The sequence below is a fragment of the Podarcis liolepis genome (assembly GCF_965112155.1).
Source record: "Podarcis liolepis genome assembly, chromosome: 6".
In the NCBI taxonomy this organism is placed as follows: domain Eukaryota; kingdom Metazoa; phylum Chordata; class Lepidosauria; order Squamata; family Lacertidae; genus Podarcis; species Podarcis liolepis.
Genome location: NC_139559.1, coordinates 32,461,094 through 32,478,612, shown reverse-complemented (window position 1 = coordinate 32,478,612; position 17,519 = coordinate 32,461,094). Strand labels below are relative to the sequence as shown.

The 17,519-nt window shown below is 41.7% G+C and overlaps 1 protein-coding gene across 11 annotated transcripts in view; it reads left to right on the top strand.

Moving 5' to 3' along the window:
* Positions 1-15,961, top strand: part of CEPT1 (choline/ethanolamine phosphotransferase 1) — a 28,694-nt gene extending 12,733 nt beyond the window's left edge. For 6 of the 11 annotated variants that reach the window (XM_083508584.1, XM_083508585.1, XM_083508587.1 and 3 more), the window contains exons 5-9: positions 7,316-7,400; positions 12,520-12,651; positions 13,778-13,936; positions 14,289-14,414; positions 14,892-15,961. In XM_083508584.1, the coding sequence (XP_083364710.1) occupies positions 7,316-7,400; positions 12,520-12,651; positions 13,778-13,936; positions 14,289-14,414; positions 14,892-15,011 (622 nt within the window). In that variant the 3' untranslated portion in view covers positions 15,012-15,961. Of the gene's footprint in view, positions 1-2,589; positions 2,675-7,315; positions 7,401-12,519; positions 12,652-13,777; positions 13,937-14,288; positions 14,415-14,891 lie in introns of all 11 variants that reach the window. The other 5 variants (XM_083508590.1, XM_083508591.1, XM_083508582.1 and 2 more) reach the window with 1 other exon arrangement.
* Positions 15,962-17,519: the final 1,558 nt, after the last annotated feature.

The window sequence follows — 17,519 nt, the reverse complement described above, 5'->3', positions numbered from 1 at the left end:
CCATACTGGTTTCTTTAGATGCCTCCCGCTTTACCTGCTTTGGTATGCAGATACAGGCCAGAGGAGAGGGAAGAAATGAGTGGGAAAGTTTAATGGAGTGCACTAGAGTTCAGTGTTGTATAAAAACATTGCAAAACTAGCTTTGAAGGGCAAAAGTAATTCAGGCAAACAAGAGTGTTGGGTAAACTTTAAAAAAAAAATGGGGAAAGGAAGGACAGTTGCCAGGATTAATCCCTTCTGTCTCTCAAAATTACAGTGGTGTGTTAATTACTTAATATTAAAATTAGTGCCTCAGAAGGGCATTGCTTTCTTGGAGCATTAATAATATCACACATCCAGTAGAAAATAGACAAATGTAGGCCATTCAATTGCTACTATGGAAGCTAAAGTTTCTCTCAGGCTGAAGTGTTGCAGCCTAACTTCCTTTCTGCAAATTCTAAGATATGCTTATTGGAATCTGTGTATATGTCTATTTTTTCTATTGCCCACCCTTCTCCATACTCAAGATAAATGTTATGTAGCTGTTTTATGCAGTGATTTCATGCAATTGTCTTTGACCCACAATTCTGGATTTTGGAGAGCTGACTGAACTCCAGTTTAGGGAGTCACTAGGCTGTCACTAGGTTAGTTAGTGCATATCATGAAATGAAACCCAAGCTTGAGTGTAACACGAGGTGAGACATAAGCTTAGCAGCTTTGCTGGCAAAAAGAACTACATAATATTAAATAACACATCTTTAAATATATGCTATATTTACATTTTTACAGTTTGAAATGTACACTAATTAACCAAGTTTGTTTTATTTGACAAAGCAAGAAAGAACAAGCATTCTGTTCTGTAACCTTTAAGAAAATGTGTTATACATTTTGAAAAATATGATTGGTTCATTTCAATCTGGTAGACTGTGCTAGTTCAGCTAGCTTTGTTTCATTAGGTCTTCTCTTTTATTTAAATGCAAATGTTTGATTATAATGGCCTAAAAATGGACTTGAGTAGCTGCACTGAGTATAACTAATGCTGAATATTACCCAAATGTTTAAACGTAGCATTCAAAAAATCAGATGCATTGCTTAGATTGCAATAATTGTTAACTTTGCATGTTGAATGCTGTCGTTATTTTTTAAAATGTTCCTTTCTTTAGCTTTACCTATCATGGAATGTTTCTCCTTCCCTAAATACAATTCACGTTTTAGTGCCTGTTTTTAATATAGTGATTACAGATCACTAGTTAAGGATTTAGCAGGTTTAAAAGGCAAAAAAAAAAAGTATTGTTTCTACCTAAGTTATAAAATCACTGACTAATCAAATCAGAACATGCAAATTATTGTCCACACCCATCTCAAGGGTAGGAAGCTTGTTTAGCAATAAGTGACCTGACATCTTCTCGCATTCAGCTTTTCTGTCTCCTATCTTCATTGCGGTGCCACAAGGTATAATGCTAGTGTCACCAGTTACCATTCATACAGTTTGAAGAGTACATTTTTACTAGATTCAAAGCTTCATAGGTAATGTTAAAGCAGGAATGATAGTTGGGGGAAACAAGCCTTAACAATACATGGTGACCGAAACATTAGCTAAATTTGAAAGTAGACTGTCTGCTTGGTGCAGAACAAATAGTGTTCTGCGAACTAAAGAAAGAAGTAAGTTGCACGTGAGTTCAATGTTCTCCAGACCATTTCAGCCTTAACGTGGAATATTTTAATAAATATAAAATAGATGCACAGTCCCCTTACATTCTTCTTACTGCTTTATTTACAAAGAGACCAGTGTAAGTGCTTAAAGAATCTAGTGTGAGTAAAGCTTCCTTCTTATAGCTGCTTTTCCTGAGTACAGTGGTACCTCGGTTTCTGAACTTAATGTGTTCCGGAAGTCCGTTCTTAAACCAAATCTGTTCTTAAACCAAGACGTGCTTTTCCTAATGAGGCCTCCCGCCACCGGTGCCCTTCCACAGTTTGGCTTCCGTTCATAGACCAAGGTAAAGTTTGCAAGCCAGAACACTACTTCCAGTTTTGCGGAATTCATAAACCGAATAGTTCGTAAACAAGACTGTTCGTAAACCGAGATACCACTGTAAAAGTAAAATTTACACACAAGTTTAAACACAAGTTTAAGTCACATGATTGTAAACATATTATCTTTATTTGCATTCATTGGGTTAAAATATTACTGTTACAACTGACGTAATATTTAGTTTCAAATTTCATTGTATTAATTCAGTATTGTTATTGAAAATGTAAATCTTTAATTTCAATTTCTGTGGTGTTTGCCTAGTAATTTGTATTTGAATTATGTACTGCTTTTATAATATTTTCAGACTCCTTATGAGTACAGGCCAAAGCCATTAAACTCAATGGGCACTTTACCACTGACGTCAGTGGGATTGAATTAAATTGTATGGGATATGGATTTACTACTGCTTTTCATTTTTCTCTATAATTGTAATTGCAACTGTCATAACATTCTGAAGGAGATTACCCTGATTTCAAGTCTGTATCCTTAATACAGTGTGGAAAACTGTTCTTATGGAACTATTAAGTTGAAGATTTCTAAGCAAGCTGTTTTTAAATGTTTCTTTCCCTCACACATAGATTTGATGTTACAGAGTCTGAACTCTGTCTTGCAATAATTCAGCTTCTCACAGGAACTCTGGGACCTGGGTTCTGGAATAACACGGTAACAGATACAAATCAGTGTTACCCAATGAACAATGGCATGAAATCTCTAGAAGCAGCACCTTTTTGTCATGCACAGAGTAACTGCAAAAATGCCAATTGTTTTCCTGGTGATATTTCATGGACATTTGTTTTAAAGGCAACTCATAATGACTGAATGAAAAATAAAAACTCACTCAGATTATTGAACTTTTCCGCCCCTGTTTACTTTAAAACAAAACAAAAAAAGCTTTGTTTTGAAACTCTGGTGTTTTCTCCCCTATTGGCTACTGTAAAATACACAGAACTGACTTCACCTCTTTGAAGAGCAGAATGCCAGAGTGGTGGAACCATCTCTATATATAAGGTTTGGATTAATTTTGTTGGAACACCTTTGGAATATTTCCTTCCTTTTTTGCTAGAAACCTTTCCACCAGGAAAAAGAATTGTTTACATAGTTAGCTATCGTGAAATATATTGATGTTAGAAAAGTATTTTTACAGGGCAATCCTAACCATTTCTACTCAGAAGTAAGTCTTACTGAATTCAGTGGGACTTATTCTCAGGTAAATTGGGTTAGGATTGCAGTTTTAGTCATGTTTTAGAGTTCCTTGCCCTCATGCTTAGGAAAGAGCGCTATAGGATCTTTCCTAACCATCTTTCTAATAGTGATGTAATTTCCTCATAAACCGAAGTTCCATTGCCAGCTTCCCTTTACCTAGATATTAGGAAAGTAAATTCAAGCTCTTAGAAGGGGTTTTGAGCTTTCTGTTGCTTGGTAGAATCCCATATGAATATGTTATTTCTTCAAGATGACATAATTCTAAGAAAGCAACTAAACTTGGGTCTTCTGAATCTCTCAATATCTTGCTTAACTTTGCTGTCCTTTTCTTGCACCTCTTTCTATTAATATTATTTGTGAAAGCAAAAGTCATTTCACACAGAAAGATTGCTGGAACAACCTTTCTCCGTCTAATTTGTACCTGTTGCCAAGTAGCATAGGGGTGTTGTTTTTTTCAGTACTTGCTAAACTTAGGGATTGAAGTCTGTTTCACTCCTGATACCGTCAAGCGGGGTTGGGTTGGGGAGTCCCATTCCAAACAAAACTCTCAGGCACATGGGCATGGGAGCTAGCTGTACTCTGCTCATACCGAAAGGAAACACTGATTACCTTGGTCAAGCATAACTGGCATATTGTATGAAGCAGCATAAAGTTTGGATGACTTGGTGTGGGGCACAAAACAAGCTGCAGAGCAGACTGCTGGTAAGTTTGAAACAGAGAGTCAGCTGTGCCAGCATGTAGTATCAGTAAGGCGGGGGGGGGGGAATAGCATTTATATCATGCTTTCAGCTGTTCAAATGTATACATGGGGTCTGTAATCCTTATAGCAACAATGTAAGGTCCTGAGGAGGACAGATGCTGGGGCATAGTAGCTTCGCTGAAACCTTGTAGTGAGTAGTGGTTGCATTTGAACTGAAGGCCTCCTGGTTTGAGGGATGCTCATACCGTAATAAAACTGTGACAAGTCAGTAGGACCCTGAATATTTTTTTCACGAGTTTTACAGCTAACTTGCCCCAACTCTGTGGAGCGGCTGTCATTTTTATTTCTATTTTCATATATGCATCTGATCAGATTTTTTTTAAAAAAGCAAGACAAAATGAGTACATGGCGAAATGAGGACTGAGGTAGAATGGCTCCTGGAGTTGCACATAACTGACTGAGCATTTTGTGGTAAATAAGCTGCACCCGTGAAAACTATTAGACAGAAGGTGTCCCACTTTGTTTCAGAGTATGCACCACCACAAGTGGTCTTTCGCAGGTGCAATCTTTTAAAATTCTAATAGAGCTGCGTTCCACTAAATAGAAAGATTTAAAAGCTTGCACCCATGAAAATAGTTTTGGAGGGAAACCCAATGCCCACCTGAAGACCCTTGGGTTGGCAGTATTCTTTGTGGGGGCTACCTGCCCCCATTGATTTTTACGGATACTGCCATCAAAGACACAGGCATTAGAAAGGCCTGCAACTCTCCCTGACCCTGGTTACCCTTGACACCTTTGTACAGCCAGGAAATATATCCCAGTGGGACTTCTTCTGGTTGTACAAAGTTGTCGTTTAGTAGGTGGTGTGTATGTGTGTTGGGAGTAAGCTAGAAATTCTGACTCAGATTTTATCAGAACCAAAGAATAAGTTGGTGATTTGCAGTATGTGCCTCTTTCAGGCCAGTAATATGGCCTGCAAGTTCATATCTGAACCTGTGCCTGGTGAGTTTAACTGGCACCTCAGCTTTCTACATTTAATGTAAAAAAGTTGAGATCTCACATCTTAGATTTTAAAGATGTAAACGATGCATTTAATACCTTCAAACATAACATAATGGTTAATAAAATCTGAATTAAAGCAAAAATAAAAATTGAAATGCAGACATTATTTCTTTCACAAGGTCAATTTATAATAGGGATTCTCCCTGACACAAACATAATTGATAGTGCAAATGTGGTCCTGAAATGCTGATCATATGCGGGACATAAAATGGATTTAACACAGTTTGTAAGTATTTGAAGGGAGTGTTTTGAAAATGTTATAGTCTCTCATTGTAAGACTTCATATGTTAATCTATTATATTTTCTCACAAACCCATCCTGTTCCCACTTTCAGATATTTCTTCCTCTTCTGTACTCTCTCTGCTGCCTCAGTTTTCTCTTTGACTAACAGTGTGATTTACACAAGTTTGCTTAATCCAGTTTTTCTCTGTTCTTGGTGTATATTTCCCCTCCTGCCATCATAGATGAAACTAATTAAAGTTTTTGAACCAGTAATTGCATCTGCCACAACAGAGTATTAAATGTTATGTTAGCAGTGATTTGAGGCCAAACGTTTGTTAGAAGTTATGAGCCATACACTTAACCAAGTGCCTTCAGAAATTATGTAACTCATGCTGGGTGTGAAGACACTTTCCTTTGTAATTGGCCCTTGGATGCGGGCACATCCCCATTTGGCTTTGGAACTTGAACCTATGTAGATTGTAGGTATAAAGTACATATAAACAGAAGCATTTCATTTCTAGTGCTAAGGTCTACATTATGTTTCTCTTGTGAAAATAAGGGAGTGAACTGGTGTCCATTAGTAATGCCTGTGGAAAAGAAAGAGAGTAGAAAGCATGTGGCAAATTAAGAAACCATGATTTATTTATTTTTCTTTATATTATGTACATACAATTATATACTTTATCATTATACAAATGGAGTATGTACACATATGCAACTTTTTATTACTCTCTGTGAATTCAGCAGCACTCCTTCTCATTCATGAAAGACAAGACAGGATTATCTGAAATTAAACTTTTATTGTGACTCATGGAAGAATCTTAATCCATCAAACAGAAAGTCAGCACTGTCAGCTTTGTTGGCATTGCCCACCTTTGAGAAGAGGGGAGGGTACCCAGGAATGTGCCCTCACTTTCTAACATGGTCACCCGCTTAACAGGAGCACTGTGGTCCACAGCCAACCATGGCCTCTTAGCTAATGAATCTGCATAATTAACAATAAATGGTGAAAACATGTATGCCGCATGCAGTCTTTACATCGTTACACTGGGGCTACTCTGAGTATGGCTTATTCATACTACCCATAAGTGTCAGTTGGCCTATTAAGGAAGACCCAAACCCCACAAACTTCAGAGTTGCAACCAAGTGCCCTTCAAAAGAACAGCACTAGCTAAGACTAGTAGAAAACAGTGGTGTTGATGGTTCACTGAAGGTGTAACACTGCCAAGCTCTTCACCATGGTTAAGATATTGGTAGTAAGCTGCAGGCTTGCACCCTTCCTCCCTTCTCCAGTGCAAATCCCCCTTACCTTATTTGCCTTAACCAATTTGGTGCTACTCAGGGATGCTTCTTAACCAGAGTTTGCAAACCTGCTTCAAACGCTGGTTAGCTTTAAGCATGGTCACTGCCCGAAGGTATCACATTTAACCATGGGAAAAAATAAAGAGGGAAGATTTATTATTGAGAGGTGAGGGTCCTAATGTCTTATCCATGGTTAGGAGACTGGTAGCAGTTCCATGCCTATGTGAATAGCAGGACAGAATGAAAGGAGAAAGATTGTGATGAGGGCAAACATTTTTTTCAAGAAAGTAAGAGTCAGAATTCTTTTTTTTGGTGGGCAAGGTTTAATGCTTACATTTCTGCAACTGCTTATGGTTAGCTGAAAGAAGTAAACAAGTTCCAACTTTTCCTTTTGGCCACACTCCTAGACAGTCATGGTGTAGGTAGGAATGAAGCAGAGGTGCAGCCAGAGGGGTTTTGAAAACCTGTCCAGCAGCCAGTCATTGGTGGAATGGGAAATCTATCTTGCACTTAAAACCAGTTTGCCTATACAACCAGTTGATTGACTTCACTAGAAACCTTTAAAACACCTCTGGCTATGTATGTTTGACACATGCCTGCTCTAGAACTGTCTAGAATTGCAACCCCTACCTATATCTCCATTTTCTGTGCTGTGATGTTAACAAACAGCGGTACAGCAAGAGTATATCAAGAAAACATTTTCTCCATTGTTTTGTTTTACCTTGTGCATGATAGAGGAGCGCTGCCATGCTTGCAGATGGATTATAATTGGCTTTGAGTAATTGTGCTTTTTTGGCTTTTTTGTACCTAATCAGAATTGATGTGACTGAAGTTCAAGTCTTCATAATAACCATGCATTTACTGGCAGTGATTGGAGGACCAACATTTTGGCAAGCGATGGTAATTCTGTTCATCTTGTATATCACATGTAACTTACATTGTTTATTTTCCCCAACCCATTTTGTTAATACATTTAGAACAGTATCTCTTTCCTTTTTGTTGGAGAGACCTTCCCGTTTTGGCTATATTGCACTGGTTCATCCCACAAGATATTTAAAGCCATCATTCTTTTGTATTATGTGCTGCCATTTAGGCAGAGGGAGCCCAACACATATTCATTAAGGAGAAACTTGGTCTGTTGGTTGAACAAAGCATTCACATCTTGATGGACAGTTCACAAATCTGCTAAATTTGGAAAGGGAGGACTATTGCAACTGGATGCAGATCCTGAGCGTAAATGCGATGGCAGTGGTAAATCTTTGGTAACTATGTCCGACTAAATAATTTTTTAAGATGATTTGGCTGCCATAGTTGCTTGAGCATGCTATATGTATGTCTACTAAAATATAAAAATTTGGTCCATAACATAGCTGTGTGTGTCTTGTTTTGTAAGCTATCTTAAAATCAAAAGCTAATTTGCTGCAAATCAAATTTCTGCTATAATTTAATTATACAATAAATAAATAAATAATGTGGAACTTGCAAAATGTGAGTTAATGTTAATGTGAGTTACACTCAAAAGGAAGTGGTGTGTCAAGAAAAAGCCTGGTTAAAAGTAAGCCTAGCTTTCTTTGAAGTATAAAACACATAAAAGTATTTTGAAGTCTGCTCTGAAAATTTAATATGGTGCTATTTATATACACAGTGGGTTTTTTTAGATTTTCTTGACAACTGCTGCTTATTTTGGTGGTTTCTTATACTGGGGGAAAAAACACAACTCCACTTGTATAGAGGAAAATGTATCATTAAAATGTTTGCTTATTATTTCAATTGCACATGTACTCAATCATTCCACTTTTCTCTCTAGGGCCTTTCTGTGGCCTTTCAGCATTTGCCCAATAGTTTTACAAGACAATAGAGCAATATTCTGTTCACAGCTGATGGAAGAGAGGCAGAAGGCCTGGGTGGGGGAGAGCTGATACTATACTGCTGTTGCCTTCTATGTCTTTTGTTAACCTTGCTACTAGGTATGCAGCTCAGCAAGGGAGATGGAAAGTGCACAGCCTCCCAAAGAGTAAATGAATGCCTGCATAAATGTTTACGACATGATGGGAGAGAGATAGTTATGCTGTTCCTCACCACTCTTTTAAAAAGAAATATAAAAGCACTTCTTTTTAAAGCTGCAGTGGTGGTGTGTGCAGCCATTATAGAATTAAAAAATGATTTGTTTACAGAGTTGTTTGTTAATAGGAAAATTTGGTTGATTGTCATTAATTGACTCATAGAATTGTAGAGTTTGAAGGGACCACGAGGGTCATCTAGTCTAGCCCCCTGCAATACAGGAATCTTTCACCCAGTATGTGGCTTGAACCCATGGCCCTGAGATTAAGAGTTTCATGCTGTACCAACTGTGCTATCCCAGGTCTTGGCTTAGTTTGGATGATTGTTCAAGTCATCATAAAACATGGTTTATGAAGCTGTGAAGCAGTATTTACTTAATTTAATTAATTGTTAAATTTCTATACTACCCTTCACCCAAAGATCACAGAGCAGTGGACAATATAAAAACACAAAAATACATACCAAACAAACAACAATAATCCCCCGCACCACATTTTAAAAGGCCATAGATGGTTTAATTAGCCAAAAGCCTGTATTAGGGTTGAGTGTCCCACTCCTTCCCCTAATCTCATTGTGTGCCAGTATTGGTGTGAAGATGCTGTTACACTCAAACTGTGGGACTTTGATTTAATGCCAAAGGGCGGGGGACGTCCTGCTCCCCACTGATTTGTCAAATGGCTTTTGCAGCACCATCTGTGTGTGCCAGTGTGCCAAGACCACCCTCTAGTGTCTGCCACTGACAAGAAACTAATGGCCATTGGGATGTTGCACCCCCCTGCCTGCCAGGAAGAAGACATGGCAAGGGGAAGATCAGCCTGGTTCCATCCATTAGCCAAGGAAACTGCTGTTCCAGGAAATCTGTTCCCCACCTCTTATGTTTAAAGAGAACAGTGCTACAACTGTCAGTTGCCCTGGGACTTGTGAGAGCATCCATCAGCTTACTAGGCTGTGTATGTGTGAGCTTGGGTGAATTTGCTTTATTACCCCATACTTGTAAACTGTCTTGAGAATCATTTGATTGAAAGGTGAGGTATAATCTTCAAATTAAATAACAAGCCCCTTTTGTTTCTTTACAGTTCTCTTGTTTTTGTTAAGTTCATATCACTGTTTTTCAAATACTGTTCTTAGTTCAAATTTCAGGGGAAGAGTTTCAGAATAATACTGTAGAGTAAGTGCAACATCCCTACCAGCTGTAGTTTGGTGGTGGTCAGGATTTTGCAAATTAATTATATAAAACAGATTGACAGTGGCTGTTCAGAATTGACAAAAGGAAGTTCTTTTTCCACATAATGCTATTTTGCCTAGGGAATTGAATGCTACAAGATCCAGTGATGACCACAGGCATAAGTGGCTTAAAAACAAAATTTGATAAATTCATCGAGGGTTGATCAACAATGACTGTTATGCATTATAATGGAACCATCATTTTTCAGGGACAGTATACCTTTGTCGGATGCTGAAGACAAACAACAAGGAATGTCGTCACCCTATTGTTTAGCTTTACGAGCATCCCAAGAACATCTCTCTGGCCACTGGCCAGGGTACAGAAATTGACCATGTTTTCACCCAGCACTGCAGCCCTGTGTACTTACTTTTCTATTTGCTTTTCTTCATTTCTAAGCTCTTAACATGAAAATTTGAAATATCTTGAAATGTCCCTTCCTAATTCTTTAGACATATCCTATCTAGTCTGGCCTCTATGTGACTTCCAATTTCTTTATTATTATTTAATGTACCGTATTTTTCGCCCCATAAGACGCACCGGCCCATAAGACGCACCTAGATTTTGGGGGGGGAAATAAAGGAAAAAATTTTTATTTCCCCCCCAGGTGCGCTGCGCTACACCAGGAGCTTGGGGCGTGCGGAGCTCAGCGCGCCCCAAGCTTCTGCGTGCAGGCAAGGTCTCCGCTAGCGTGGGAGAGCCGGGCGCCTCTCCCAGGGCTAGCGGACTCCTGCCCTAATCCAGAAGCTTGGGGCAAGCTGAGGTGAGCGCGCCCCAAGCTTCTGCGTGCCGGCAAGCAGTCCGCTAGCCCTGGGAGAGCCGCGGGGCTCTCCCAGGGCTAGCGGATCGCTGCGCTATACCAGGAGCTTGGGGCGTGCTGAGCTCAGTGCGCCCCAAGCTTCTAGGTGCGCGCAAGCAGTCCGCTGCCGCCCCAAGCCTGGCGCACCCGGCAGGAGGTCCCACCGGGTGCGCGAGGCTTGGGGCGGCATCGGACTGCTTGCGCGCACCTAGAAGCTAGCAGTCCGCTGCCGCCCCAAGCCTGGCGCACCCGGTGGGACCTCCTGCGGGTGCGCCAGGCTTGGGGCGGCAGCGGACTGCTAGCTTCTAGGTGCGCGCAAGCAGTCCGCTGCCGCCCCAAGCCTCGCGCACCCCCTGCCGGGTGCGCCAGGCTTGGGGCGGCAGCGGACTGCTTGCGCTCACCTAGAAGCTAGCAGTCCGCTGCCGCCCCAAGCCTGGCGCACCCGGTGGGACCTCCTGCCGGGTGCGCCAGGCTTGGGGCGGCAGCGGACTGCTAGCTTCTAGGTGCCCGCAAGCAGTCCGCTGCCGCCCCAAGCCTGGCGCACCAGGAGGTCCCACCGGGTGCGCCAGGCTTGGGGCGGCAGCGGACTGCTTGCGCGCACCTAGAAGCTAGCAGTCCGCTGCCGCCCCAAGCCTGGCGCACCCGGTGGGACCTCCTGCGGGTGCGCCAGGCTTGGGGCGGCATCGGACTGCTAGCTTCTAGGTGCGCGCAAGCAGTCCGCTGCCGCCCCAAGCCTCGCGCACCCCCTGCCGGGTGCGCCAGGCTTGGGGCGGCAGCGGACTGCTTGCGCTCACCTAGAAGCTAGCAGTCCGATGCCGCCCCAAGCCTCGCGCACCCGGTGGGACCTCCTGCCGGGTGCGCCAGGCTTGGGGCGGCAGCGGACTGCTAGCTTCTAGGTGCGCGCAAGCAGTCCGCTGCCGCCCCAAGCCTCGCGCACCCGGTAGGACCTCCTGCCGGGTGCGCCAGGCTTGGGGCGGCAGCGGACTGCTTGCGCTCACCTAGAAGCTAGCAGTCCGCTGCCGCCCCAAGCCTGGCGCACCCGGTGGGACCTCCTGCCGGGTGCGCCAGGCTTGGGGCGGCAGCGGACTGCTAGCTTCTAGGTGCGCGCAAGCAGTCCGCTGCCGCCCCAAGCCTCGCGCACCCGGTAGGACCTCCTGCCGGGTGCGCCAGGCTTGGGGCGGCAGCGGACTGCTTGCGCGCACCTAGAAGCTAGAAGTCCGCTGCCGCCCCAAGCCTCGCGCACCCGGTGGGACCTCCTGCCGGGTGCGCGAGGCTTGCAGACACTCGCCCGAAGCAGGGGGAGCCCTCCCGAGGGCTCCCCGTGCTTCGGGCGACAGGCTGCCGCCCCAAGCCTCGCGCACCCGGTGGGACCTCCTGCCGAGGGCGCGAGGCTTGCAGGCATTCGCCCCATAAGACGCACCCCCGGTTTCCTCTTCATTTCTGGAGAGGAAAAAGTGCGTCTTATGGGGCGAAAAATACGGTATATCTCACCTCCCCTATAGGAACTCAAGGGGATGTGCAGGTTCACCCCCCTTTTCCTTCAGAACAACTTTGTAAGGTAGAGTAGGGTGAGAGTAGAGTGGGGATTTGAACCCTGCTCCTGCCAGTGGTAGGTCAACATTAACTACCACACCATACTTCATGGATCCTGGTTTCTGACCACCTCAGAATGGAAACCTAAATACTGACTTCTCTGTCCATTCAGTATTGTCTGCTCTCCCCAGGAATAAGTTCTCAAATACTGATATTTCTCCCGTGTTGTCATCATGGATACAGGTCTTCAGCTATCTGAAAGGTAATGTGTGAAAGAATATTGTACCCCCTGTTGTTTCTAGGTAGTTCCCAAATACTAGATTTGGAAAAGTGGAATGTTTGAGTTTACTTGAAATCTAGAATTCTTTAAACTGTGTCCATATTTTTCTTCCTCTCCTGTTAAGATTCCAGTGCTTAACATCCCAGTGAAAATACTTCCAGCTCTTTGTACTGTAGCAGGAACCATATTCTCCTGTACAAACTACTTTGGTGTGATCTTCACAGGTGGTGTTGGCAAAAATGGATCAACTATAGCAGTGAGTTTTTCTTTACCTTTTGGGTAACTCAGTCTCCCTTTTCCCCTGCCAGTCTTTAGAATACTATATGTCTTTGAGTGGACTCATTTTATTGGTATGGTCTTCTACTTTGCATACTGGCATAAGGAACACAGTTGGGAAGGAGTTTGGCCGTAGAGTCCTGTTGCCTATCAAAACCTCTTTCTCTGTGCTCAGTACAGAAGCCAAGCAAGCTGCTGATGGAAGAAATTGGCAACTTTTCCCATTGGCTACTTTCTCAGTGGCTGGCAAAGATCATCATGTATGGATGTGTGAAAATTGTGTGTGTGTGTGGATGGAGTGTGGGCAGGATGTTTGTGGCGTCAGCCCTGCTGACCACTGACATGCACACCCCAAGTTACCCTTGAGGGAAGGGAGCCCTAGAGTTAAAAAATATTCCCTATCCCAATCTAAATGAAACATGCAAATGCTTCAGGGGCTTTGGAAATGAGGAAATTTCTTTTTTTTTTAAAAAAAAAAACCTGACCCAGAAGGCCTATAATTTTCTGACATGATTTTTATTTTTGTTTGCCTGCTGGTTGTGTTAGGGTAGATTCATAGATTTCACATGGTAAATGGTTCTCCGTTTTTCAACGATGATGAAATAACCATTTCTCTGATCTACCACACTTATTTTCAGATTTTAGTACAAATGTTGATCTTCAATAGATGTGTTTGTGGATTTTGCATTTTAAACTAAGATGGTTGACTTTTTAGTATGTAGTGCTAGACATTGTCTTTGTTTCGTCATCCAGATGAAAATATCTGGGCCACTTGTGCCTTAAAAATTCATCCGTTCACATCTGTTAGGCTAGAACTGGGTAAGAATTGCATTTAATCAAGCTGTTTTGTGACTGAAATTGCACTTAGGCCGGGCATGCAGCACAAAGTTCACCATGCCTGCTTTTCTGTTAGAGACTCCAACCACACAGCCAGGTGACATCCTTCTCTACACTTCCTTACTGCCAGCTGAGTGGATTAAAGAATGTAGCGTTAGAATGTTACAAAAGGACAGTCAGCCAGCCTCCAGTTGTTCTGGAGATAGCATGTTGAGATATTTGTTTCTGTAATATGCCCTTGATAAATACAAAGCTCTTTCTCTGTGTAGGGAACAAGTGTCCTTTCACCCTTTCTTCACATTGGATCCGTCATTGCGTTAGCCGCTATGATCTACAAGAAATCTGCTGTGCAACTCTTTGAAAAGCATCCTTGCCTCTACATACTGACTTTTGGTTTTGTTTCTGCTAAAATAACTAACAAACTGGTGGTAAGTTAGAGAATTTATTTTATGAGGTGTCCCATAAATACAAAGTACTTAACTCTTAGTATTTGCTGGTCTCATATGGTATACTTTGTTGTGAAAGGTTTACTTTCTTTCTCCAGCTGCAAACAATGATTTTCCAAACTTCTTTCAAATACTGCATTTATGAAAGCTGTATAGTGGTATATGTAATGATACGCCTCATTTGCTTCCAACAGAGTATGCCCTGGGAAATTGGTGATAGCCCAAGCTATAAAGAGAAATCAGAATTCAGTTGTTTACACCTCCCCTCCAATATTAAATTATTCAGTATAGATGCTGAAATAGAATATTTATGAGTTTTAATTTTTCCCAACAGGTTGCACATATGACCAAGAGTGAGATGCATCTGCATGACACAGCATTCATAGGCCCAGCACTCTTGTTTCTGGACCAATATTTTAATAGCTTTATTGACGAGTATATTGTACTTTGGATTGCCCTGGTAAGTATTTCCTTATTTTTCTGGGCATGAAAAATATCCTTGTGTGTTCTTTCACGTTAACGTAAGCAACTTTAGTTTTGCAGCTAATGAAAACGGAATGGTACAGAAAAAATCTGGGCAGCATAGATAAGTTTCCAAGCAGTTGTTTTATTCTTGCATGCTGGCGTACATTTGGGGGTTTTGTTTTGGATTTGATTTTTAATCTTGTTTTATATTTAGTTTATTGTACATAACCTAGAGAATTCATTATGAGGAGTCGAATATCAATGAATAGGGAATATATACCTGCGGCTGGAGGTTGGGGAAGGCTGCTTTAGAGTTTAGAAAAAGCCTTTTGTTTCAGAAAGACAGGGATAATTCTACACTTAACTGAAGAGAGGAACCCATTGCATAGAGAAAGGATACAAAATTTGCAGAACAAATTATTTCTGAGCCTTTATATTTGGATATCACATGTAACTTATGTTCTTCTTCCAGATCTTTTCCCTTTTTGATTTGCTCCGATACTGTGTCAGTGTTTGCAATCAGATCGCTTCCCACCTTCACATCCATGTCTTCAGGATCAAGACCTTTTCCACATATTCTAATCATCATTAGTTAACTTGGTCACTGACACAATAAGAAATAACTCACAACTGTTTTCTACAGGAGAGGTTACAAACACACTGAGGAGACTATGAAAACTGGAGCAGATAGGAACAAATCTAATTTATAATAATGTTGTATAACTTCTACTCTTTGTTACTCCTTAGCTAGCCTCCTCCAACAAAAGGGGAATCCCAAGCACTCTCCAGTCAAACATGCATATTGCCTGCTCTGCTGGTTGTGTGCCCAGGAAAGCATGCAGAGAGTAAAGCTTTGTCTTTGTAATTACCTTGACTACACGGCATAAACTCTTGGGGAAATGGATTCCCAATAACAGAGTACTCTAATACAGTGTGATTACAAGCTGTAAGACAATTTGCTTTCTAATTTTAAGAAATCATCTATTAGTAAAAAAACCTCACTTAGTACCCACTCAAAAAATAAGAGTTGAGCTTGTGAAACACAGATCCCCCACTAGCTTTTGTGGCTGGAATGTCTTTGACTTTTGAGTCTGGACTGTGATCTCATTATTCACCTGTTACTGATACCAGAGGTAGATTTTTAAGAATCCAAAACGACACTTAGGCACAGCACTGTCACTGGAAACCAGGCATCTAAAGTGCCATCTTTGCAAGCAATCCACTGTGGCTGGGCAGTCTCTGTTCATTTCAGTTGGGTGGTGTGTGTCTGCTGAATTCAAGTTGCTCAGCTGCTGTGCTTGTTGAACTGCACCTTTTATCTTTAAAATTCTACCCCCGGTACCCTGTGATGTGGGGGTGAGCGTCCGCATGCGGTAGTGTGGTTATCTCAGTTTATTTTGTTTTTTAAAAAATAAACATTTAAAGAATTTATTTCTGTTTTCTTCAGTGGAAAGTCTATACAAAATTTACAGTTACTTTTTTTGTATAAAATTTATGCAAAAAATTATTTCTGCTCTTTAATAAATAAGAAAATTCTCATAACTGTGACCATCCTTATGTTTATTTTGAGCCATTCTGCGGAATATTTATTTGAACTGATAAAAGTGGATTCCTGCTGTCAAAGCGACTCCATGTTTTGCACATAAAATATTTAGTTTCTCCTAGCAAAGGCTTCTTGCGAAGCAACTGGGACGAGCCTTGTGTGGTCGGCACAAGGAAGGGCACTGACCACTCTGAAGGCAGAAGGTAGCTGAGGGGCCTCAGGAACAAGGAATGGTGGCTCCAAGTGCAAAAATGGAGGTAATGCCAGCGGGACAATATTACTGGAAGTCCTCTGGCCTGCCTGTGGAAAGCTCCATCAGGTTGAGGTTCCGCAGGCACAATAGGTGCAACAGAAATGTGCACAGCACATATCAAGGATGAAGGGAATAGGGATACCATATCCTAAGTCCCAGTGAACTGATAGGGCAAAGGATTTAGGGGCTAGCAGCTCCTCTTTAGTCATATAAATACAGGTAAATCTCAGCAATTCGGATTTCCACTCCTTTGGTAGCAGCAAAGGCACTTGCTGGTTTAACCAGGGGGGAACTAATGAAGCAGACTATGAGGGAAACCTCAGGAAGAGATACCTTCTGAAGTAAGTAGATGTTTCAAAAGAATCTATTCTTGTGACTGAGCCTCAGCACTAGAAGGTGAATGCTGGACTGAATATATAGCTGGTGTAGGAACAAAGAGGGCTTTTGGCAGAGCTGTCAGCTGTTGTCACCAATGTTTCTAAGGCTGCATCTGCTGGTTGACTAGTCCCTGAGTTCAAATGAAGCAGGCAACAGCAGCCTTTCCCTTTGGTACATGTGGCAGATTGCCACCCTTTTCTCCTATATGAACAAGAATTTAGATGAAGGCCTTTGTGGAACCTTAAGAGTGAGGCACACACTCCACCGCTGAGATTATGTAGGTTCCAGTGGCATTGTGAATATAGTGCACTGCATTTCACAGCAGCAATTGAGTCCATAGCAACTGAACACAGAAGTCAGGTAAAAACAAACTGCAATAGCACTTCCAGTTGTTCCACCTGTAGTTAAATGGGTTGGTATGCTGCCTTTCAAAGTGGTTTAATCCCTACCTTTGTACATGAGAAGCACTTCCTCAAAGAAGATTTAACTGTTATACTCAAACTCTACAAGTTAGTGATTAAGGACTGAAGTTTTAGAAGTGGATTCTCAATATATTTGTTTCTAAAAAGAAAACATATTTAAAATACAAAGGCAAGTCTTAGAATAAACAGTGTAGGAATCTGCAGATGTTCTAAAACAAGAGTTAACTGGAATTCATTGAAACCTTAAAATACCAGGCCAACTGGGAAAATGTAACTTTTTTGATTTAAAACGTTCACTTATGTTGTCACATCACAGCAGCCTTTGCTATCCGTTGACCTCATTGTATGGTTAAGCTGCCATAGTCCTTCAAATAGCATTCAACTAAAAGTCCTTCAAATAGCATTCAGCGGCTTTATTATTCCCATTGGAACAATCTCCAGCTCAATCACATGCCAACCCCAATTTATAATTCATATTTTATGTGACAGGTGAAAGGGTCCCTT